This window comes from Podarcis tiliguerta (genome assembly GCF_965153285.1).
Source record: "Podarcis tiliguerta genome assembly, chromosome: 13".
In the NCBI taxonomy this organism is placed as follows: Eukaryota; Metazoa; Chordata; class Lepidosauria; order Squamata; family Lacertidae; genus Podarcis; species Podarcis tiliguerta.
In genome coordinates this window covers 29,256,411-29,281,844 of record NC_139546.1, presented here as the reverse complement: position 1 = coordinate 29,281,844, position 25,434 = coordinate 29,256,411, and the positions used below count along the sequence as shown (strand labels likewise).

Below are 25,434 nucleotides of genomic sequence, written 5' to 3'. Positions count from 1 at the left end.
TTTTAGGATGGTTGGAAATACATTAATATTCCTTTTTCTCTTTCCACCTGCAATCCCTTCTCCCCCAGTGAGGCCCAAACAAACAGTTCAGGACTGAATAGAATAGGAACTGATTTGCTAAATTACAATGAGCACTCACACTTCCATTTGTGGGCGCCCTCTGCAGGGCGTACAGCAACCCCGGGCCTCATGGGACTCAGCAGCTGGTTGGGCTGGCCCACCTCCATGTCATCAGCCATTGGGAGTTCCCGCCAAACCCCAGTTTAATCTATCAGAGCCTTGTTGGAGGTGGGGCCAGCTGAGCAGACCACAAATGGGCAGGCTTCCCATTGGTCCGCTTGTGATGCATAAATAGGAGGTGGAGCCAGTGGCCCAACCCTTGTAACACTTTTCATGTGAGGAAGTTAATTGTGGACTGGCGTTGCACACACTGCCTACCCCTGACAAGAGAAAGCCAATTACCATAGAAACACTAAGGCTGATATGGGGTATTCTCCCCAGTATATGCTGGTCCAGCTTTGAAGTAAAACTTGTCCAGGCCGCCTTTTCTTTGGCCTTCTTTGGTGCACTCCAGGTTAGGGAGTGCATCGAGGGTCCACCGTCATCACCTCACATGGGCTTGATGGTCATGGATATAAGCTTTTGCCACTGCAATGTGCAACTCAAAATTCGTTTGTCCAAAACCAATCAGTTAGGTAGGGGCACTACCTTAGCAACCTCCTCTCGAATTGGACCCTTGCCTGTCTCTGACACACATAAATTCATGAGAGTTGCTAAATTACAATGCACCCAATCCCACTTGTAAGTCCCTTCTTTGCTTCTGTACACTGCTTGCTTGGCAACCAAGAGACTACCCAATCTGTGGCCAGGCTAAGCAGCAGGCTGGATCAAGTATCAGGTTCAAACTTGCAAGTTTCTCACTTGAGTGGAAAGTAAGTGATAGGCTTCATATGTGATATATGTGACAGATATGTGACAGATATAACACCACACCAAGAGCACTCATATCACCACAAAACACAAAGACCTGAATCCTAAAATAAGTTTACTTAAGAAAGTTAACTGAAGTTCCACTTCAGCAGCTCCACTCATCACATCTCACATTGCACAGGGGCACCCCAACCAAACTTATGGTATGAGCATGATAGCGGGGAAAGGTGGGGGGAATCTATGGATTTTTTTTAAAAAAATCAGGATTCAATCCTCTTCTTGTGGATTCAGTCAACACGTCCAGCTGTTATTCATCAAGTGCTGAATAATTAACACCACAGTCCTATCCAGATTTACTCTGAAGTAAGACACACTGTTTTGAATAAGATTTGCTTGGTAATAAGTGTGCATACAATTGCAGCCTTAGTGATAGGAATGCATAAGGCAATCAACCCTCAGCCCCCGAATCAAGCACTACTATGCACTTTAAGACCCTATTACAATCCAAAAATGGGTCAATGTCTTTAAGTGGTGATACTTTTCCTTACCACTTTAGATAGGGCTCCTTTTACTTCCTTGTTCCTTAGACTGTATATGATAGGGTTGAGCATGGGAGTAACCACTGCATAGAATATTGATACCATCTTGTCTTGGTTGGGTGAAGTGTTGGCTTTGGGACTCATGTAAGCAAAGATTGCTGTGCCATAGCAGAGAGTGACCACAGTCAGATGTGAGGTACATGTAGAGAAGGCTCTCTGCCGACCTTCTGAAGAGCGAATTCGTAAGATGGCACGGATTATATAGACATAGGAGAGCAGCACAACACCACAGGGAACCAACAGGACAATGACTCCTGCCACTATAATCACAATCTCATTGACAAAAGTGTTGGAGCAAGCCACTTTGATAACAGCCAGGAGTTCGCAGGCAAAATGGTTGATGGTGTTGAAGCTACAGAACTGAAGGTGCATGGTAAATACCGTCTGCACCAGAGCATTGAGGAAGCCGCCCATCCAAGAAGCCATTGCCATCTGAATATACACTCGTCTGCTCATTATCGTCATGTAATGCAAGGGATAGCAGACAGCCACATATCTGTCATAGGCCATGGCTGCTAGCAGGATAAACTCAATACCACCCAGGGACAAAGAGATGTAGAGCTGAGCCATGCAACGACTGAAAGAGATGACCTTGTGACTAGTCAGGGAATGGAGCAACAGCTGGGGCACCACACTAGTTGTATAACAGATGTCCAGGAAAGACAAATTGCTCAGGAAAAAGTACATGGGGGTGCTGAGCCGTGGGTCAATACGGATAGCCACAATGATTAGTGTGTTGCCTGTCAGGGTGACAAGGTACACGGAGAGAAACACTACAAAGAGACACAAATTTACGTTTCGCTCCCTGGAGAATCCCATAAAAACAAACTCTTTGACATTTGTCTGATTGTGCTGTCCCATCATGGAGATACTTTTTTGTGCTAAGAGAATGAGAACAGAGTCGCTGTGCGAAAAGTTCAGTGTGGACTCTAAAAAGAAAGAAAAAATAGAAAATGGGATGGTTTCCTTTGCTCTTGTATATGTATTATTATTTAACCTTTAGGAAGAAAATCAATCAAAACATTTGAAAAGTAATTTTGCAAGTTATCAATTTGAATTAGGAAAGATCGAATTTATCAGTTAGCATTCATGACACTAATAACTCATCCTTCTCTCCCCCAATTCCTAGAGCCATTTTACCACTACTTAGTGTGTTTTTTAAAAGAGAAATAGGTGCTAGAACTAACCATGACATTGCGCAACATGGGGCAGCCCTGAACAAATGCTGGTTTGACAACAGCTGCATTCACTACCCATAGAGGTGCTAAAAACTACAGCAAGCTCTCTCCCTAGCTGGTATGTGGGTCACTCCTGGTTCTGGCACTGGTTAATTAAATGCGCCCCCAACTCCATTGTTCTCATAGATTCGGGCAGATGGCTAGGGCAGCTTGGAAGGGCCCTTGCACAAATGCACACACTTGCAATAGTAGAGGCCTGGCTGGAAAGCTGCTACACCGGAGACAGACTGAAGAAAAGGAAATACAAATTGGTGCAGCCCCAAAGCTTGACCAAACATGGCTAGGAGTGGCTAAGAGCTAGGTAGAGTCATAGATCTAAAAGAAGAAGAAGCGTAGACTCGCACACACGGGCCAACTTCTGTTTTGAGTGGAAATGTTTGTTTTGGGCTTCTCAGAAGTACATAACAGCACAAAGTGGGAGGGAGGAGCGCTGGCCTGTAGTTGCACCAGTACCTGGGAGGTGCCAGAACTGCACTCTGGCGCTCTCTAACTGAGAAAAAGCACTGCCACAACTTTAGTATTTTCCTCAATACATAACAATCTATATCTATCTATCTATCTATCTATCTATCTATCTATCTATCTATCTAATCTATCTATCTATCTAATCTATCTATCTATCTATCTATCTATCTATATCTATCTATCATCTATCTATCTATCATCTGTCTATCTACCTATTGGAAGGAATCAGAAGGGGGTCTCTCTCTCTCTCTCTCTGTGTGTGTGTGTGTGTGTGTGTGTGTGTGTGTAAAACTGCCCAGTGAAGACTAAGCATGTTCAGTGTCCACAGAATGCTTTTTGACTGCTTACTGCTGGAACAACCCACTACAGTTTGAGAACATACTGTGTATGTGTGTAAAATGCACAGTAATAACAGCTTTTCAGATATTATTGTAGTTTGAACTAGAAAGCAGCAACTATTTTTAAAAAGTAAGAAGAATAAAGTTCTCTCAGTTAAATCCCATCTCATTCCAACCACCACTTCTTACCTTCACTGGTGCAACCCTGCTGCAGAAAGAAAGTTTGTTTCAGCATAGGAGACATTTAAGAACATCTGAATTCCTCCCAGAAAAACTAATTGAGTAATGCAAAGTGTGTTGGACAGTGCTGGTCCCCAGTGGGCAATTAACTATGAAACAACTTGAATTGAAGTTTGGAACTGCAGCATCAAAGCCTTCAAATACCATTCATTCATTCATTCATTCATTCATTCATAACTGCTTTATACTTCACTTTTAACAATACAAATTGTTCTAAAGGTGGCTTACAAGTATAAATAAAATTCAATGATATAAAGGACAATATGACAAAGAAATACTTTAAAACTGTCAGGAGAGACCTTCTTGTAATTCCACTGTATGATGCAGTGGTGCAAGAAGGGGCCTTTTTTGAGGTTGCGTATTCCTTTCTGGAATGTCCACTCCATGAAAATGCATCTGGCACTGATTTCTGATGGTGGTTAAATATGCTCCGTTTACTTCTGGTTTTCAGAGGAGGATAGGCAATGTTGCCAGTAGGCATTTTGAATGCTGCCTCTTATATTTGAAACTGTTATTGTGCATTTTTAATGTTTTAAAATTGTTGTTTTTTAAACAAAACAAAACACAAAACACTGGTAATTGGTTGATATAATTAGTGTTAACTTGTTTTGATGTTTATGTTGGTATTCTCTTGAAATGATCTCATCTCCATGTGATGAAAGGCATATTTATAAATCTAAATAAAGGAATAAAAACTCTTCAGGATCCTTTCCATAATTGGTGGTACCTGACCCTCTGAAAGGAGGTAGAACAGGACCTCTACTATTTGTGGTCATTCCCCATTTCATAGGACCACATTCACTGATCATAGTTCATGGATGCTGGGACCTGGAATCCTGCAACCTCAAGAGAACAGAGGTACTCCATTATTGTTCTGAAGTATGAGTGTCTTGTTTAGGAAAAATAACAATGTGTGCTATTCCTGACCAGTGGTAGATGAACTGCTTTTCAGGCAGAAGGTTCCATGTTCAATCTCCAGATATCTCATCAGATATAACAATACCACTAAGAAATTCAGGAAGTCCTTATTTCCAGCAGGAGTGCAAAATCTAAATGACAAATCAGTTGATTTTAAACCTCCCACTGATTAAATTTTATTAGGATCTTTTTGTTTTGGTATACAAAATGTACATTATTTTTAATACAGATGCTGGGGAAAATTTAAAGTAGTGCTAAAGAGATCTACTCCACCAGCACAAGCAAACAAATCTTCTAATATGCAATGATAGCACCACCAAAATATCCTCAGATGATGCAAGGGCCTAGGCAGGAATATGTAGGGAAAGGCACACACTTTTAGGTACCTAGGTCCTAAACCATTTAGGGTTGTGTAGGTAAGATTGCTGGCTGAGCCACTTACTGGAAGTGATCACTGTGACTCTGGTAAGTGAGACTTCGGGGAGAAGGTAGGAGGTGCTTTCCCAACTGCTTTCCCCCAACTGTCTAAACCTCTGGCTAAGCCTTTTAAAAACAGGTAGGCTCCACCTCTGGGCTTTTCTATTGGTCTACCTATTAACCCTTCCTCTCCCCCTGTACAGACATTTCCAAAAGAATGGGCAAAGGCACACCCACTCTCTTGGGGGCCCCCAAAAAATTTAAAGAGGAAAAAAATGGATGTACATTTCCAAAATATAGGCTAAAAACCAAATAAATTAAAACCTACATACAGCAACAGTGTTTTCTGTTGTGTAGGCTCCTATGATGTAAGTACCTAGTAGGCCTGCTAGCCTACTCCCTAAAATATCACCATCACTATTAATATACAGTGGTACCTCAGGTTAAGTACTTAATTCGTTCCAGAGTTCCGTTCTTAACCTGAAACTGTTCTTAACCTGAAGTACCACTTTAGCTAATGGGGCCTCCTGCTGCTGTCGCGCCACCAGAGCCCGATTTCTGTTCTTATCCTGAAGCAAAGTTCTTAACCTGAAGCACTATTTCTGGGTTAGCAGAGTGTGTAACCTGAAGCGTATGTAACTTGAGGTACCATTGTACTTCTTCTTAATTGTATTTCAATATTAATAAACTTCTTAATTGTATTTCAGTTCAACAATTACTTTGATAAAATACATATTTTGTTATGTGCAAATGGCTTTAGATACCTATTAGGTCCATAAATTACCATGTCACATATATTCAACACAAAAAGCAGCAACAATTTGTTGTTGATGAAGGACAACTGGACATATAAAGGGCCCTATTACCTTCAGTAACTTAGGGCCTCATCAAACCTAAATCCGGCCCTGGTCCCAAGCCAAGCTCAGCTGAATACATGCCAGTATAACTTGCTCATCCTGATACAGCAGGGGCTCAGCTGAAGCTGGCTGAGATGAGGCCATTGTAAGTCCTCAGAAGAGGCATTATGGAGGTGAAACCAGAAAAGGGGGAATTTGACTACAGTAGATCCTAAGCCCATTCAGCTATGTCAGATGACATGGCAACCTGGCATAGAACACTATTTCAAAGCCTTGTTTTTCCCTTTCCCAAGCTCAGTGGAGCAACAGTAGCCCAACCGGCTGAACTTTACACCTTTGTTACTTTATACCTAATCAACTTACACTGGCTTGCATTACACCATCTTCTTGTGCAAAGGATTGTTCCTCTGTAAATGGAGTAGACATTGTTAAGTTTAGTTTTGGCCCTCAGCCACTACTCCACATTGGCTCATTTACCTTCTTTTTCCATTCCCCAAACTCTTAAATTGATTGGCTCTCAGGAGACACACATGCACACCAAACACTATGATATTTTGGTAAACTTCAAGAAATCACCACATCAGACTGAATAAAGTGCAGAGAATATTGGGCTCACTTCATATTAATTTACTAGGTCTATTTTCAAATCATTTCTCCCCCACCCCAAGACTTTTTAAACTATATTTTTAGAATCATTGAATACATTTCTTTTATTAGTTCCTAGTGAATTTTATCTATTACTCCTGAAAAGCCTAGCTTCAGCAAGAAGGTCAAGAACATGGATAGGCAAACTAAGTCCCAGGGGCTGGATCCAGCCCAATCGCCTTCTAAATCCGGTCCTGGACGGTCTGGGAATCAGCATGTTTTTACATGAGTAGAATATGTCCTTTTATTTAAAATGCATCTCTGGGTTATTTGTGGGGCATAGGAATTCATTTTTTTTCTTCAAAATATAGCCCGGCCCCCTATGAGGTCTGAGGGACAATGCTGAAAAAGTCTGCTGACCCCTAGCCAAGAAGTATAGAAGAGACAGCGAAATAAGAAGACTATTGCTGTTATATTTGGTTTTTGGGTTCCTAAGCAAACTAGTCCAAAAAGGTATGTTCTGTTTTTCATCTATAGCAGTCCAGTGGTATTTGCCATCCAAAACTATTTAATACCAGTGCTACAAAAGTGACTCCTGTTATGTATAGCATCTTGCCTCCTTTCAGGTCTGGCTGCAAACAGCAGAAAGACCTGGAATTTGTCAGGGCCCCAACAGTGCCAAAGGGTGAATCACCCCAACACCACTGCAATTGTGACATTTCACATTTAATCCAAGAGGGCCAGCAACAGTGAAAATTCCTACCCTGCATGGCTCACCTTTTTCAGGTAAATGGTCTTCACTGAGATACCTCTACCTAACATGTCCCCAGATCCTAGAGCCAGTACTGCCTACCTTGAATCTTTTTTGATGACAGTCATACCTTGGGTTGCGAATGTGATCTGTGCAGGAAGCACGTTCGCAACCTGCAGCGTTCACAACTTGCAGCGCTGCGTCTCTGCATGCACGTGACATCATTTTGCGCTTCTGCATGCAAAAGCACTGAAACCCGGAAGTAACCCATTCCGGTACTTCCAAGTTTGGTGCGGTCCGCAACCCGAAAATGCGCAATCCACAGCATTCGTAACCCGAGGTATGACTGTAATGTTCACAGAGTATCCAAGTGGCTGTAGTAGAAGTCTGAATGATATTGACAAGTCTTCTTGCTCTCAAATCTGAAATTTGAACCTGGAGATGTAGACAGTTTTGGAGACATAACCCTCCTGGATTGCACCTACCTTCTATAAATTGAATATTCATAAATGGTCAACTTTATGCTTTTGCCTAATGCTATCATAAATATTGTTTTTATTGGGATTATTATTATTAATACCCCACCCATCTGTCTGGGTTTCCTTTTTGAAATGGAGTCAGTTATTTAGCGCACTCTCTTGAAACATGCTACGTCAGACCATTGGTCCAGCTAGCTCAGCATTGTGCATGCTGACTATTGGAGACTGAATCTGGGACTTTCAAAGGAGGAAGAAGATGGGTTGGGGATGACCAAGGTTATTTGGGGATTACTCAGCTAGTGTCAATACTCTTTAACTGAACCTATGTTAAAGTCAAGATGTCATACAACAGATGACATCCTACCACACAGTAAAAAGAAAAAGGCTAAGGTGATTTTGCTGCTAGGGATATTGTTAATCAACAGGAGAGATGTTATTTTAAAAGGAGGAGGAGGAGGAGGAGGAGAACACACAGAGAGAAAGTCCAGCTGACACATCTTGAGCACACAGAGAAAATAAATAAGCCTAAACTTCCATGTGCAAAGGCAGATTAAGTAACATTGTACCAAATATCAGGGAGGAAAAATATAACGGTTGCAGTTTTCAATGAATCAGTTCCAGGCTAACTTGCTTGTAGATTCTATTTTTAAATAAAAATAACACAAGGAAATGAAAGCAAATGAAGCTTCCTTTTGTTTTTGCCATGGTACAGTCCTGGGGAAAACACCTTACTTCCAGGTGTTAACAATACCTCAAAGGATCTCATCATTGTCTGATATCATTGCCAACATTTATTTCTTATTGTGCCACTTGAAATATTTCATATAAAGCAGAAATAAGATATGGCTCGGTGGTACCTTGGGTTAAGAACTTAATTCGTCCCAGAGGTCCGTTCTTAACCTGAGGTACCACTTTAGCTAATGGGGCCTCCCGCTACCGCTGTGTCGCCACACCACTGTCGCATGATTTCTGTTCTCATCCTGAAGCAAAGTTCTTAACCCAAGGTACTATTTCTGGGTTAGCGGAGTCTGTAACCTGAAGCATCTTTAACCTGAAGCGTCTGTAACCCGAGGTACCACTGTATTGTATTAGTGAGAAATGATTACCTTCTGAGATAACCAATTTTTAAAAAATGTTTATTGATTTACCATAAACTTATGCACAAAGTAACACATAAACATATAAACCATAACGGAACCATACACAGAGCATACTGAGCATAAAAAAAGACAGAGATGCAGTTACATATACCTACATTTTTAAGATGAGTCTATAAAGTACAGCTACAATGAGAAGTGAGTTATGGGAATAGTACTTATGTGACTCTGTTTAGTTATATAATCACAAATGCAGACCAGTTCACATTGAAACTGTTCAGTTTGGCTTGAACCCAGACAGCAGGTCTATGTCTAACCAGATTTTCAGATAGCACAATCAAATATTGGATCTACATTTAGAGAATGAACCCTTCACTGGTGGTGGAGGAGTGTCGATTAATTTATTAAAGTTTTGATTTGCTAATCTCCTAATTTCTCAGATGTTTCAACCAAACCTCCAAGTTCACCTCAGCATTTCACTTGACTAACATTGACCATATCATTAAAATGTGAGAATGTAGTGCAAACATTTATAGCTCACTATCACCATGACTGCTTATTCACATTTGTTTTCTAGATGGAAGATGACACAGTCTTGGAGCAGTTAAATTACACAGGAGTAACAACATTCATCATTGCTGGTTTCACAGGTACTAAGAAGTTACAAGTTATATATTTCATCACATTCCTTCTCATATATCTCCTTACACTTTGGGGAAACATCATCCTGCTTATCACACTAAAGACAGAATCGAGTCTCCACACACCGATGTACTTCTTCCTGAGCAATCTTGCTATCCTGGAGATTGGTTACACCTCAGTCACTCTCCCTAAACTTCTGGCAATATCCTTAGGAAGATCTAAGGCTATCTCTCTAACAGCATGCCTTGTGCAGTCATATTTCTTCTTCTTTCTGGGTTCCACAGAGTGCTTCCTACTTGCTGTTATGGCTTATGACCGTTATCTTGCCATATGCAACCCACTGAGATACTCAACACTGATGTGCAGTAGAATGTGTATCTACTTAGCTTTAGCTTCCTGGGTGACTGGATTCCTAAATCCTTGCCCATCTACCATCTTAGTTGGCAGGTTGCACTTCTGCGGCAACATCATTGACCATTTCTTCTGTGATGTCCCTCCACTGCTCAGTCTGTCATGTACTAACACGTACATCAGCAGAACCATCATCTTCATCAGTTCAGCTGTCATAGTATTAGGAACTTTTCTGTTGACCATGCTTTCTTATGTCTGCATCCTGGCAACCCTCCTAAGGATGTCCTCAGCAAAAGGACGGCAGAAGGCCTTTTCCACCTGCACTGCCCACTTGACTGTAGTTTCACTCTACTATGGAACCGTTATCTTCATATATGTCAACCCCACAGGCCAGAACTCAATGGAAGTTAACAAGGTGGTCTCATTTATCTACAGTGTGGTGACCCCCATGCTCAACCCAATCATCTACAGTTTGAGAAATGAAGATGTTAAGAAAGCTTTAAAAAAAATGATGCTTAGGAGATTCTGCCCTGGAAGACAAACATTTTAGAAACAGAAGCTTGGCTTTAATGTGATTTACGGTAATAATTTATAGAAGTTAACTGAAAGTTGCTCCAAAATCTCCCTCTGGTTGGGCAATCTAAGACTGTGCACATCCTTAAAAATAACGAAGTACACTATCTATTTAGAAATCTTGAGTTTGTTTCTTTGCTTTTCTTCCTCTGTTTAGAATTCCCAGGCAACACTGGGCACTTTCTGCTAGTTAATTTATATGCTTAATCTGTGTATATTCATAGTTACTGTATTCCTAATGTGAGCTGGTAGTAGTAGTCATTCTTGTAGTTCTTCTTTTTTGCTTTCTTCTTTCTTTCTCTCTTCCTCTCCCCTTCTCTATGTTAAATTTTCAAATAAAAAAGGAGTTTAAAATTATTGGCTCATTTTTTTGAGATTAAAGGGAACATATAGCACATAATGTCTAGGAAGTCCTAAAAGGCATGCAAAGTCTTAGATATGTGGGACAACCTACTGGGTGATTAGAACTCCAGTTTTTGCTGCCTTTCTGGTATTGGGTTGGTGGGGTATTCTTGCATCCTGCACCTTTGAAGACAAAATGTGTGTCTGATGGGCTGACTTCAGATTGGAGAGTCACAAGTCACGCAGGCTTGCCCTGAACTGCTGCTGAGAAATCCAGACTGCTATGGAAATTATTACTACTACTCATCCTCCATTACAGTTATTACCATGCTGTCACACAAGACTCCTAGTGCTCCCAGGAGCTCTACTCATCTGCCCCACACCATCTTGGTTCTCATTCAAAGATCCTCTCCAACTTTACAGATCCTTCTTTTTCTATAGATGCTCAGTGGAAGATCAGTGGGGAGTTGCCTATAACCTGCTTGACATTGAAACCACTGCAGTTTTGTATATTATGTGAATTGGTGAGAGATGGTTCACTGAGATATATGTGGCCCAGTTTAGGTCAATATGTTTTCACTTGCATATTCTGTGTAATATCAGCCCAAGACTAAGTTGGTGTTGTAGGGATGTGGCAGCAAAGTATCTATCTTAGGTAAAGGTAAAGGGACACCTGACAGTTGTCCAGTCGTGAATGACTCTGGGGTTGTGGCGCTCATCTCGCTTTATTGGCTGAGGGAGCTCGTGTTTGTCCACAGACAGCTTCCAGGTCATGTGGCCAGCATGACTAAGACTAACACGGAAACACCATTTACCTTCCCACTGGAGTGGTACCTATTTATCTACTTGCACTTTGACGTGCTTTCGAACTGCAAGGTTGGCAGGAGCTGGGACTGAGCAATGGGAGCTCACCCCCGTCGTGGGGATTCAAACCGCTGACCTTCTGATGAGCAAGCCCTAGGCTCTGTGCTTTAGACTACCATTCTACCACTAATGGCTTTCAATATCCATTTGCCTTGGAGTCGTTTCAGATATGCTCCTGGAAAGCATCCAGACATGGCCAGGAATGCGTTCTGCTACTATAAACTGAAGCGAATCCTGTAGTGTTGACATAGCAAGTATTAATTCATGCTTTTGTATTATTTAGAGTAGCATTGGTACTGTATATATGAAAGTTTTGATATTTCTCTCCCATTAGAAACATTCCTGTATTAATAAAGCGGAATGTAAAATATAGTAGTCAGATCTTTATGTATTTCACATATTAACAGACATCATTAGTGACCATCTTCAACCATGAAGTAATAGTATGGATGTTGCTTGTTTATTTTCATTTCATCTATGAAACAACTTTCCATGAAACATCTCAAAGCCATTAAAAATAAAAATGTCATAAAAAACATCATTCAAAACATCAAAAATAAAAACACACGCATAAACTATTTCAAATGCAATAGAGATACTGACTGGGATTAGAATTTCTACTTGAAAGCCTTCATGGGGAAGGCAGGTATTCAGCACATGGTAAAAAGGCAGTAGAGATGGTTCTTAGAATCACAGAATTGTAGAGTTGGAAGGGATCCCGAGAGCCATCTAGACCAATTTCCTGCAATGCAGAAATCTCAACTAAAGCATGCCCGATAGATGGCCATCCAACTTCTGCTTAAAAACCTCCAGTGAAAGAGAGCGCACAGCTTCCTGAAGTAAACTCTTCCACTGCTGAACAGCTCTTACTGTCACAAAGCTATTCCTGGTGTTTAGTCAGAATCTCCTTTCTTGTAACTTGAAGCCATTGGTTTGAGTCCTACTCTCCAGAGCAGGAGAAAACAAGCTTGCTTCTTGTCTGATATGTAATGGGAGAGAGTTCCAAAGGGTGGGTGCTGCCACCCTAAAGGTTCTGTATCATGGAAAATGAACCTCCTGAAGAGATTGCATCTGCAGAAGGCCTATAATCTATGCTTGCAAAAGAATTTCACAACAAATGCCCAGGGAGAGGAATTTCATGGTGAATGGTTCAGCACTGCAACTCAGCCCACTGTTTTTCTCTTCCAAACCGTACTGCACACTACTTTTCAGACTTTCATAGAATCATAGAATCATGTAATTGTAGACTTGAAAGGTACCCCAAGGATAATCTAGTCCAACCCCCATTGATGACAGATTGCAACCCAACCTCTGCTTTATAATCTCCAAGGAAGAAGAGTCCACAACCTCCCAAGTATACCATGTTCTCAGACTTTGGTCCTTTGCCAAATATCACAAACATAAAAATCAGCCCATTGGGACAGATCTTTCAGTGTAGGTGTGTTAAACTATGGAACTCACTCTCGCAGGAGGCACTGCTGACCACCAACTTGGATGGCTTTAAAAGTGGATTAGACCATTTCATGAAAGAGAGAGTTATCAATGGTTACTAATCATGATGTCTATGCTCCACCTCCACAGCTGGAGGCAGCAAAGACTGCAAATTCTAGTTGCTGGAAACCACAGAAGGGGAGAGTGCTTTTGTGCTCATGTTCTGCTCCCTGGTTTCCCACAGGCATCTTGTTGGCCACTGTGAGAACAGTGTACTAGATGAGCTACTGGCCCAATCTGACAAGATTATTCTTATATTCTTACGTCTTTATAGTGATAGTATGGGTCTTCAGATCTCTTCAACTGATCTTCAGGTCCTTGAGGTTTCAGTTAAAGAATCTAAATTCCAAGGGAAGGTATTCTCAGCAGAAACTTTCTCATTGCCAGCTTCACTTCCTTGTTCCGTAGGCTGTAAATAATTGGGTTGAGTGTTGGCGTTAAGAGACTGTACAAAACCCCCACAAGCTGATCCCTTTCAAGTGAGTAGCTGGAGGTAGGACGGACATATGTAAATATGCTGGAGCCATAGAACAGAATCACAACTGTGAGATGGGAAGCACAGGTGGAAATGGCTTTGTGGCGCTGTCCTTTCTGGTGCTTGCTTAAAATGGCATGAAGGATGAATGTGTATGAGACCAGGGTGAAGAAGAAAGGGCTAAGGCCTACAAACACACCCACTGTAAGAAGGGTTGCCTCATTGACTGACGTGTCAGAGCATGAAATACTCAACAATGGTGGAATATCACAGAAAAAATGACTAATTCCATTAGATTGGCAGAAAGACAGGCGAAATGTGAGTGTTGTGTGGAGAGAAGCATTGAGGAAGCCACAAGTCCAGGATATAGCAGCCAACTGAAGGCAAATATATTTATTCATGAGTTTTGTGTAGCCCAATGGATGGCATATGGCAAAATAGCGGTCCAGAGCCATAGAAGCCAGAAGGAATCCTTCGGTGCCCACCAAGGCAACAAGGAAAAACAACTGTGCAGCACAACCCATGAAGGAAATGACTGGGGATTCAGCCCAGAGATCTGCTAGCATTTTTGGTACTGTCACAGAGATGTAGCAGATGTCAAGGAAAGAGAGGTTGCCAAGGAAGAAATACATGGGGGTGTGTAGAGACCGATTTATCACAGTCATGGTGAGTATGAGTGAGTTTCCCAAGAAGCAGACAGTATACATAGTGAGGAACAGGATGGCAAGCAAGGTCTTTCCTTGTGTGATATTTACAAATCCCAGGAGTATGAATTCCAAGATGCATGTTTCATTCTCAGAGGAAGTTGATCTCATGGTGTTTAATCTGAATATTACAAATGCAAGAATATTTCAGTCATTTCAATGTCATGCAGCAAAAATTTATCCTATATAGATATTTTTTGTGTTACATATAAAGCTGCACTAAAGCTGCACTATTTCTATATGCTTAAAGGGAGCTAACTTATAGCCTGTTGGCATAAATTGACAACCTGCAGGTTTTTACATAAGAAAGTGATCCAACTGATTATCCAATTGATAATAACTGATAATAATTGATTATTCAATTGATAATAATGTTTGCAGATTGATCTTGATTAAAAATATTTCTTTGAGTGACCTTGTTTTTGCTTTAGCTATAGATGGAGCAGTGCCCTCTAGATCTTGTTGGACTACAACTATCATCATAGTTTTCAGACCTAGTTGAATCATAGTTTTCAGACCTAAGTGCATAAAGGATTGCAGGCTAAAGATGCAATTCTATATTCACTTTACATGGGAATAAGCCTCACTGAATGTAACAGGACTTTGTTCTGAGTTGCATTAATAGGATTGAAGTCCATCTAACAAGAACATTGTCTACTGATCCTTTTCTGGTGTCAAAAAGAAAGAAACAAGCACTTACTTTTGGAGGACTGCTGATCATTGTAGGTAAAGGATATGGTCAGCCTATCCTATTTAATGCAGCTATGAAATAGCTAGGGATGTCCAATCCCAGAAGCTGTGTGTGTGTGTGTGAGAGAGAGAGAGAGACAGAGAGAGAGAGAGAATGATTCTCATCTTAAAGGATTTTAAATTGTGCAGACATGATACTCCATTGGCGTCATTATTTGAAGCAAATCATTGTCCCCAGAGAAGTTGAAACTTTGGGTATAAAAATTGGGTTTCTCCTATGGGGCCAAAATGATTAATTATAAAGCGATATTGCACTTCCATTATCTAAGATTCTGCACATCCATGAGTTAGTAAACAGAACAATGTATTTCTTTTATTTATCATTAAATCTATATCCCCCCTTCCCACAATGGAACTCATGGCAGCAAACAACAAGCCAAAAAATAATAAGTTGGTGTATGTGTGTGTGTATACACACACACACACACACACACACACACACACTACATCACAGAGAAAGACAATGCAGCTTTCCAAAGCAATGTCGTAACATGCAGGTATAGATAACTGTGAGCAGGTATCATAAATTGTAGTTGAGTTTTCACAAAGAGAATATTAAGAAGTAAACCTTTAGCTGGACTGTATCACTTCTACCTTCTGGTGGTGCTAGAGATGACAGATTGCAGGTTCTTCTTCTTCTTCAAAAACAAACAAACAAACCTTCCACAATGAATATGTCTGAGAAAAGGTTAGGTGTGTACACTCCTGGCAAAAATGCCACCGCCCCCTTTGTTCAAGGAATATTTGTAAGGATCATCAAACCTTATACCAATCTGAAAAGGTGCCATTCAGAAATAGCTCATGACAATACTGTCTGTCAGAACTAGGTCTATGAGTAAATATATCTTAAATATTTATTAACCAAAGTTTTCAAACATTTTACTATCAATTAAAGTATAACCATCCAAGTCCTTTGCTTTTTTTCAACACCTTATTTGCCAACTGCACTAAATTTCCTATACCTCCAGTAGTGGATTTATATACATGAAACTTTTTTCATGCAAAAATAAAAAGTAAATACCCCTTCGCAATACACAATGAGCATGTCAGAGAGTTGGCTTGAGCCAACCTTCATGCAATATTGTGCCATTCAGAAACAGTTTAATACTCCTCTACAGTTGTTCAGACACACAGACTATGAGTGTATATAGGCTTAATATCTATTAACAAGAGTTTTCAAATATTTTATTTTCATGTTACAACTTTCAAACTTTTTTTCAAATTTTTAAAATAAGAATGGCATTCTGTGACAAATGATTAAACTGTTAGGGCTTAAAACAACTCTCCCTACCCAGTTACTCAAATGTTCAATTAGTTGAGTCTTGGGCAGAGAAGATTCTTGTAACTGTCTTCTTAAATGCTCCTTTTACTTCTTTATTTCTTAGGGTATATATTATGGGGTTTAAAGCAGGTGTCACAACAGTGTACATAAGAGAAATCATCTTGTCACTCTCCGGAGTGTAGCTGGACTTGGGCCTTAAGTAGGCAAAAAGGGCTGTCCCATAGAATAATGTCACTACTGTGATGTGTGAGGAGCAAGTGGAAAACGCTTTCCTCCTTCCCTCTGCAGAAGGAAGTCTGAGAATGGTTGAAATTATACGGACATAGGAGAGGATGATCAGCAGGAATGGACTCATGATGAAAAGGACAGACACTGTCATGACAACAATTTCATTTTTAGTGGTGTCTGTGCATGCCATTTTCACCAGTGGTGGGATATCGCAGAAAAAGTGCTGAATGCGTTTAGAACCACAAAATGGTAAGCTGAAGATCCATGTTGTTTGAGCAACTTCCACTGAAATGCCAATAATCCATGATGCGGCTGCCAGCTGTGTACATACTTGGTGGTTCATGATGACTGTGTAATGCAAAGGATGAGATATGGCAACATAGCGATCATATGCCATGGCTGCCAGAAGGCAGCATTCTGTCAGCCCCAAGATGGTGAAGACATACATCTGGGCTGCACATCCAGCTTTAGAAATGCTTTTATGCTCTGTTAACAAATGTATCAGCATCTGGGGCACCACACTTGTGGTGTAACACATTTCTAAGAATGATAGGTTCACCAGGAAGAAATACATTGGCGTCTGAAGAGAAGGGTTGAGTTTTACAAGCAGAATTATGAGCAGGTTCCCAACTAAGGTGATCATGTATGTTGCCAGAAAAATGAAAAACAGCAAGATTTGCAGTTCAGCTAAGTCTGAAAACCCTACAAGGATGAATTCATTAGGATTGGTCTGGTTCTCTCCTGTGTCTTCCATAGAATGGATATCCTATATGGAAGAGGAATAGATTGATACTGGGCATTAATTAGATCAAATAAGTATAGTATAGTTACTCAAATACATTGTTTTATTACAGTCCAAAGACCCACAAAAAAATTTCAGAAGCAAAATGCAGGAGAGATACAAAGAAAAGATACCAAGACAATTACTATGTTTTATCCAGAGCATGTTGATTTCTTTTTCTTATTACCTCTGAGAATTTTTTTTGCCACGGTCAGGGTAATATCATTTGACTTAGCTTTGAGAAGACACTCGAGATGGAAGATTTCAGAAATGGGCAAGTGTGGAGGATTCCAAGGAGGAAATTGCAAACACTTTGCTCCTCTGTTATTGTTTTGCTTGCTGCAGCACTATGGTAAATTAATCTCTTTAATGGCTTAGCATTTCCTCTCAATCCAGACCTTATGTGTAAACACCATATAATGTATTTGTTTGCCATCACTCAACTAGCCATTACACAGAGACGGAGGCCTAACTCAGCCTTTTTCAGGAGCGCCAGCAAGTGGGAACCGAGGGACCTTGGGTCTCCCCCCCCAAAAAAAAATTAATAAGGGGGTCATTCCCCCTGAATATCCCACAGTGACATGCTCATGCCACGTGTGCAAGCTGTGTGGTGTGTGCGTGTGACGTGAGCACATTGCATGGAGCCAGCCCCCTCAATCGCAAGGGCAAGCCTGTGTGCTTGGCCTTTTCCCTTGATACTTGCTTTAACAAGGTTTATTTTTTTCATTATCTGGAAAAAACCTCATCCATTCTTTATGAGTTTAAAGGGGTAAAGGTAAAGGTAAATGGTGGCCATTGTATAAAAAGACAAACTTATAGCTGGCAGGTTCCTGCAAAATATGACTGCATATGGATATAATTGTGTTCCAGGACTTGTTATTGACTGCTTTGTTGCACATCCATGGAATCTTGATCTTATTATTCATATCATTATTTTTAGCAACATTTTCTTTCTTAAGTTGTGGATCATATGATGTGAAATGGGCAAACCATTGTTTGCTTTTGTATCTCCCAAGCATCTGTAGTTTTACATGAAATAATATAAATTATTATTATTATTATTATTATTATTATTATTATTATTAAAAAGAAACCAACTGTACTGCAAACTGAGAGCCAAACTCCAAATGTTGCACAAGATCACTAACCCTAATCCTAAATTAATCTTCCTATGTCTCACACCACCACCACCCCAAAAGCAGTTATGGAGAGGAGTGTCGCCTTAGACAGGAGTTGTAGTATTGGGGGATGTGGACTAAGCCATTCCACTCACACCATTTCCTCAGTTTAAAGCTAAACCCCTAGCACAGTTATTACATGGGGCTCAAATTTGGACAGGCACTCACCTTGGATCAGTTTGTTGTCCATACCTCCCAATCAACTATAACTGTGCAACTTGATTTTTCCTGTATGTGAATGAATACCACCTCAAATAAAAACAATCCAGAAGAGCTGCTGATAAGCACACAAAAAATTCTATAAATTATTTATGCTTAGTCAGAAGTGTGCAATATGAAGCATACAGATATGCACAAGTTGATTCTCTTAACTCTTTTCATTTTACTACAAATTAAAGAAGAGTGTCCAGATCTTCTTAACCCACAAATTAGACAAAACTGCTGTCATCGAGATGTAACAAACCAACCTTATTCTTACTTTACGCAAGAAATAACCACTCTTTCTTCCTTTGAAGTAGCACACTGCGATGCTGCAAACAAATACATGTTAATTTATATCTTCCCATCCTTGATGTAACTAAATTCTTTAGAAAAGCTTTTGGGAATGTTCCACTAATTAATCATTGGGGTCTAGAGAAGTTGCAAAATATTTACACAGTAAATATGAATGATGAAATAAGTGGGTGAAAAGAAGTTACCTCTAGGGATGTGAGAAATTACAAATGGCTTACATAAATCCCAACATTTTAAGGCATTTAAGACAGTTTATCCATACAATTAAAAATTCACCCATCTGAAAAAAAATTGTGCAGGAAAATAGTCGGGAGGTGGTGGCTTTCAGCATCTATAAACCATGTTGGATTGATTAGAATAAAATGAATGAAGTTGGTAAAACAACCAACAGTTTGAATGCCATACAGGTGCTCCCGGTTCCACCCAACATTGTGAGTGCCCACTGCATGTGTTTGATTTCATGATATCATGATTCACACATGATATCACATAGCAGAAGGAGGCCCGATGGGGCCCATCGTGCCCTCAGAAAGGCTCAACCGGGCCTGCTGTGGCTGTGATGGGCTATGTCAGGTCTTCCCAAAGTCTGTTGTTGCAGTGGGAGGGCCCAACAGAACCCAACGAAGCTGCAGCAGGCCCTGTCAGTCCTTTCTGAGGGTGTGATGGGCCCCGTCAGGCCTCCTTCCACTGTGTGGGCTGTGGAATAATGAGGGGACCCGGCCCCTCCTTGAAAATTTTCATGGGGCCTCGGCTCCCGTGGCACTCCTGATACCATCCATTGTTTCCAGTGTGCTGTGCACATTTCTGAGTTTCACAGGACTCTTCATCCATCTGAGCATTCAAGATCTAAGGAAAGTTGCACAAGATTTCCTTTAATTATATGGAGAAACTAAGGAACTTCAGGTAGAGGTGTCAAAGTAGCACTAGAGAGTGCTGAGGAAAGGAACAATTCAAGACAGTACTGAGGCCAAAGCATAGCTTGCTTTTTGCCTTTATATCAGGGGTTGACAATCTTTTTAAACCAGACAGCACATTTAAATTTAGAGAGAGTGCCAAGCATAACATAGTTGCCATGGAGGGCGGGGGGAGTGTAACACAAAAATGGCTGCTGTGGGGAAATGGCATAGCACAAAATTATAGAGAGTGCCAGTCCTTTTTTTATCTGGGAGGATGCAGGGTTATGCATACCCCTAAATATTCTGTGAATCTAAGTTTGACCTATGTATGAACAGCTGCTGACAAGTAGCATTGTATGCAATTGACTCTCCTGTTCAAAATCAAGGATTAAGCCAGGTAGTGTGGTCCAACCAAGGTCCATGAATTAGCCTTATATATGGAGAGAAACATGTGAATAGGGTCCTCCCCATCACAGGCCTACAGTCTCCAGAAGGCTATCTAAAAGGGAAGTGGCCTTGGGCTGAAAAGTTTTGCCCACTCCTGCAATAAGCAAAACGAAGTAACAATCCTTTGCGCCCCCTTCCAGATATAGTCTTGGTATTAATTCGAACAATCTGATATGTGCTTATATTTAAATAAATCAAAACATGAGATGGAAAAGAGTTGTCCAAGCTTATTGAGCTCTTTAATATTTTCTCATCTGTATTGCAGGCAAGACAACAAAATCATCCAAAGTAAAGCTGTAAAATCAGCAATAGAATACTGAAGGGATGCACAAGAAGCAATAGCCTAGTAATCACAAAGAGCATATTAGGAAGTATCTAGACTGCACTACTTGCACTTGCAGGTGGTCTTTCAGATGACAGAGGGAGTGATGTTGGTAGGGTTGGCAAATCTGATATTTTCAGTTCCTCAAATTTCAGTTCTTCATCCCCCCACCCCTCAAACTTAAGTTCCCATCAGTATGTGTTTTGTAATTATTCATGAAAATTCATCAGCATTTTAATATGAGTATGCAACATTTTGTAAAACAATTTTCCGGTATACAATACATATTTAATATCCTATTTAATATCCTTTATGGAGAGCATGTGTTGTGGTGGGGTCTGGCAGGACACCCCCTTTTGTTGCTTGGTGGGATCGTTTAGATGGCCATGACAGTGATTCGGCTGTTCTGGGTTGTTGGGCAAATTTTGATGTTGCTAATTTGATGGACAGCTCAAAGGCTATGCATTCCCTGCACACAGAGTGAGCGTTCTCTTTCGCTGTGTGCATCGGATCACCTACCCACCCTCCCTAATTTTAGGGCTTTTGCGTTTGACCTTGCTATGCCTGTCATGGGGTGTCTGCTTTTGGGGCAGGGGCCTGGTAGGAATTTTGTCCATTTGGCTGATTGGCTGGTGCCATTTGGTTTTTGCCTACTGCATAGCAAATAGTCACAACTTGTAAGGTTGTGGTTAGGCATTGGTTAAAAATTGGTTGATGGAGGGGTAAGGATTGGCTGTGCCTGCCCCCACCCCCCAATGCTGCTCCTGCACGGGTATTCCGTTAAAGGAATCCAGGGGCTCACCATGCTTTTGTCCGAATCCCTCACAAGGGGCTTGGGCCATGCAAGAGGCCCTGGGAGCATTTGGAGAGATGTGACGGTCTGGCCCCCAGCTCCATTCGCTCCATAGAAATGTTTTCCCTTACTGACTTTTGCAGGGTTACGGATATCAGTTCTGTCCCTGGGCTGGGACAGATAGTTGAAACCAATGCCTAAGCAACCACTCACATTTTGTATTTTAATAAAGTTGTGGCCAAAATTATGCCAAAAACCTTAAATAAAAATTCTGTGTGAATTGCAAATTATTTAGAGGGGTGGCTTGGGGACCTCAACACGCAATTTCAGTTCCTCAAAGTTTCTCATCTCCCCCCCCCCCAAAAAAAAACACCCCTTAAGTTCCCATCAGTATGCATTTTTTAACTATTCATGAAAATTCACCAGCATTTTAATATGAGTATTTCCTATTATGCAACATTTTGTAAAACAATTTTCTGGTATACAATACATGTTTGTGTGTTGTTTTCACTAATATCTGCATTTTATGTAGATCTTTTATACACCTTACTGTGCTTCAATAAGTCATCATGAAATTGAGGAACAAACTTCAAGGATGGCTATGTCTTGTTCCAGAAAGTAATTCAGTCAGTTTGTGATTATCTGGTACGTGGATAAAATTTCTCTTTCGTCCCTAGTGGTGGGTTTATATAGGTGATAAAAACAATTAACCTCTGCAATAGACAATGTGTTCTCTCAGCTATCTGTCTTTCTACACCAGGAATATTATATGAAACATTCAGCCTTCATGTAAACTTGTGCCATCCAGAAACAGTTTACAGCTCCTCTTTAGATGATCAGACACATGCCTATGATTAAATGTATAATTAATATTTATTAAAAATAGTTTTCAAATATCTTAATTTCAATGAAATTACAAATATAAAACTTTTTTTCTTTTAACTTCATAAAATCAGAAGGGCTTTTTGTGAAAAATTTGTTATGAGTTAGTGCTTAACAGTACAGTTAGTCCCTTAATCAACAGTCATGATTTCATACCTATCAACATTTGTTCTGATGAGAACAGCGGCATCCTATTTTACTGTGATTTCTTTGTTGCCAAATGTTCTGTTGATTGGATCATGTGCAGAGAAGAGTTTTATAACTGATTCTCAAATGCTCCCTTCCCTGCTTTTTTCTTAGGGTATATATTATGGGGTTTAAAGAAGGAGTCACTACAGTTTTCATAAAATAAATATTTTTGTCACTCTCTGGAGTGCAGCTGGATTGGGGCCTAATGTAGACAAAAAAGGCTGTCCCATAGAATAATTTCACTATCATGAAGTGTCAGGAGCAGAATGAAATTTAAGGGTAGCCCAAATCATATGGATGTAGGAGACAATGATTAGCAAGAATGAACAGCATTTTCATATTTGGAGGTTCTCTATGCGCAACAGTTTCACTAGTGGTGGGATATCACAGAATAATTGTTACACAGAATTAGTTCCTGGCATTGGGCTGGTCAACAGTAGTACCTCTGAGTTGTGTGAAAACCACCATGAAGGAATATTTACAGCCAGAGAAGGCAGTCTCTGAACTGGGAGTTAGATTGAAAGATAGTGGTTATTGTCTTTTAAGAGTATACAGAAATGTGAGAACTGGAAAGCTGAATTTTAGTATAGGAGTAATGGAGTTGTGAGGGAATGCTCCACTTAAACCTCAGTTCAGTAGGACGAGGATGTATCTTCTAGTGAGAGAAGAATAATCCCAAACCAATTAGAAGTATCTAAAGATGTATCTGAAGTAGTGTGCATGCACATGAATACCAATAACAAACTTTGTTGGTCTCTAAGGTGCTATTGGAAGGAATTGTTTTATTTTGTTACAGTTAGAAGTGGAATGAGTTATGATTCCCTCGTCTGATATACTAAATCTATTAGGTAAAAGGTAAAAGACCCCTGGATGGTTAAGTTCAGTCAATGGTGGTGGCGTTCTCATCTCGCTTTTCAGGCCGATGAAGTTGTCGTCTGTTCACAGACAGCTTTCCAGGTCATTTGGCCAGCATGACTAAAGTGCTTCTGTCTCAATGGGACACTGTGACGAGTACAAGAATGAATGGAAACACCATTTAACTTCCTGCTGCAGCGGTACCTATTTATCTACTTGCAGTGGTACACTCTCGCACTGCTAGGTTAGCAGAAGCTGGGACAGAGCAATGAGAGCTCACAGTGTTGTGTGGATTCAAACTGCAGATCTTCTCTATGACTAGCCCAAGAGGCTCAGTTCCACCCACATGCCTAACCACTAAGTCTAGTAGAGATCTCTAAAGGTTGGGAATATGAAGGATAATTGGCAGATTAGAACTCACCTGACAGAAAGTACCAATCTGTTTCAGAATCCCCAGTTATTCAAACCTAATCTATACCATGTCTGTGATAAGTTTAATTAACTGAAGAAAATCAAAGCTGTACACTAACCAACTTATTGAAAAACCTTTGACATCTGATGAGTTCAGTGTGTGAGTAGTTTGTTGTTTCTTTGAAGATTTCCAAATCCCATGGTATTTCTGTTTACCATTCTTGTTGTGAATGAAATCCTTTTTCTGTTTAAATTTCATACAGTAAGTTTCCAAGTATGAGGTTTTTTTAAAGGGGAAAAAGACACCACAAGTCGAAGTCTACTAATCATGCTGTACAGGTTCCTGTACAGCAAACAGTATTAAGAAAATTAATAATCAAAGCAGGTATAGATTTATGGTTAAATCAAAGAATCACTCCAAAATTATCGCTGAGGTACAGGCAATATAGGTGGCTAGGTTGGAATCAGGTTCATTTCTGTAATAACTCTGTTATAAGTTTAGACCTTAACAATATACTTACAGCCCCTTAATCACCAATGATATGTTCTGTGTTTATTGATTTTTCTTGTTGCCATACTCCATGCTTCAGATTTTCAACTTGTTGGGTTCTGTACAGAGAACAACCGTGAAACTGTCTTCTTAAATGCTCCCTTCACTTCTTTATTTCTTAGGGTATATATTATGGGGTTCAAAAATGGACTGACAACTGTGTACATAAGAGAAATCATTTGGTCACTTCGTGGAGTGTAGCTGGACTTGGGTATTAAGTAGGTGAAGATGGCTGTCCCAAAAAATAGTGTCACCACCATGAGGTGTGAGGAGCAAGTGGAGAAGGCTTTTCTCCTTCCCTTAGCAGAAGGAAGTTTGAGGATGGTTGAAATTATACGGATGTAGGAGAGGATGATCAGCAGGAAAGGACTCATGATGAAAATAGTAGACACCGCCATGACGAGAATCTCATTTTTGGAGGTGTCTGTGCATGCCATTTTCACCACTGGTAGGATATCGCAGAAGAAGTGCTGGATGTGTTTAGAACCACAGAATGGTAAACTGAAGATCCATGTTGTTTGAGCAATTTCTACTGAGATGCAAGTAATCCATGATGCAGCTGCAAGCTGTGCACATACCCGGCGGTTCATGATTACTGTGTAGTGCAATGGGTGGCATATGGCAACATAGCGGTCATATGCCATAGCAGCCAAGAGGCAACATTCTGTCAGCCCCAGGATGGTGAAAGCATACATCTGGGCTGCACATCTTGCTAGGGAGATCCTTTTATGCTCTGTTAACAGATGTACCAGCATCTGGGGCACCACACTAGTGGTGTAACACATTTCTAAGAATGATAGGTTCACTAAGAAGAAGTACATGGGAGTCTGAAGAGAAGGGTTAAGTCTTATGAGCAGAATAATGAGTGTGTTTCCCAGCAAGGTGATTATGTATGTCACCAGAAAAACAAAAAACAGCAAGATTTGCAGTTCAGCAAGGTATGAAAACCCCTCCAGAATGAACTCATTCAAACTGGTCTGGTTCTCACCTAGTTTTTCCAT

At 40.5% G+C, this 25,434-nt stretch overlaps 3 protein-coding genes across 6 annotated transcripts; 1 reads left to right on the top strand and 2 right to left on the bottom strand.

The window, feature by feature from the left end:
* Positions 1–1,454: 1,454 nt before the first annotated feature.
* On the bottom strand, positions 1,455–25,434 carry LOC310662121 (uncharacterized protein; the record flags this gene model as incomplete). The annotated part of the gene is made up of 6 exons (XM_083408889.1): positions 1,455–2,458; positions 3,760–3,778; positions 13,520–14,477; positions 19,043–19,105; positions 19,861–19,934; positions 24,499–25,434. 6 exons carry the CDS (start codon positions 25,432–25,434, stop codon positions 1,455–1,457), a joined length of 3,054 nt encoding a protein of 1,017 aa, XP_083265015.1.
* LOC310663355 (olfactory receptor 6F1-like) lies at positions 5,255–10,861 on the top strand. 4 transcript variants are annotated; one of them, XM_083411161.1, is made up of 3 exons: positions 5,255–5,284; positions 7,214–7,373; positions 9,492–10,861. In XM_083411161.1, exons 2-3 carry the CDS (start codon positions 7,356–7,358, stop codon positions 10,455–10,457), a joined length of 984 nt encoding a protein of 327 aa, XP_083267287.1. In that variant the 5' UTR covers positions 5,255–5,284; positions 7,214–7,355; the 3' UTR covers positions 10,458–10,861. The 4 variants fall into 4 exon arrangements, with proteins under 4 accessions (XP_083267287.1, XP_083267286.1, XP_083267289.1 ...); XM_083411160.1 differs by lacking the exon at positions 5,255–5,284 and adding an exon at positions 5,331–5,513; XM_083411163.1 differs by lacking the exons at positions 5,255–5,284; positions 7,214–7,373 and adding an exon at positions 7,004–7,100.
* Positions 15,920–18,403, bottom strand: LOC310663365 (olfactory receptor 10A4-like). Its single transcript, XM_083411175.1, has one exon. It carries the CDS (start codon positions 17,368–17,370, stop codon positions 16,414–16,416), a length of 957 nt encoding a protein of 318 aa, XP_083267301.1. The 5' UTR covers positions 17,371–18,403; the 3' UTR covers positions 15,920–16,413.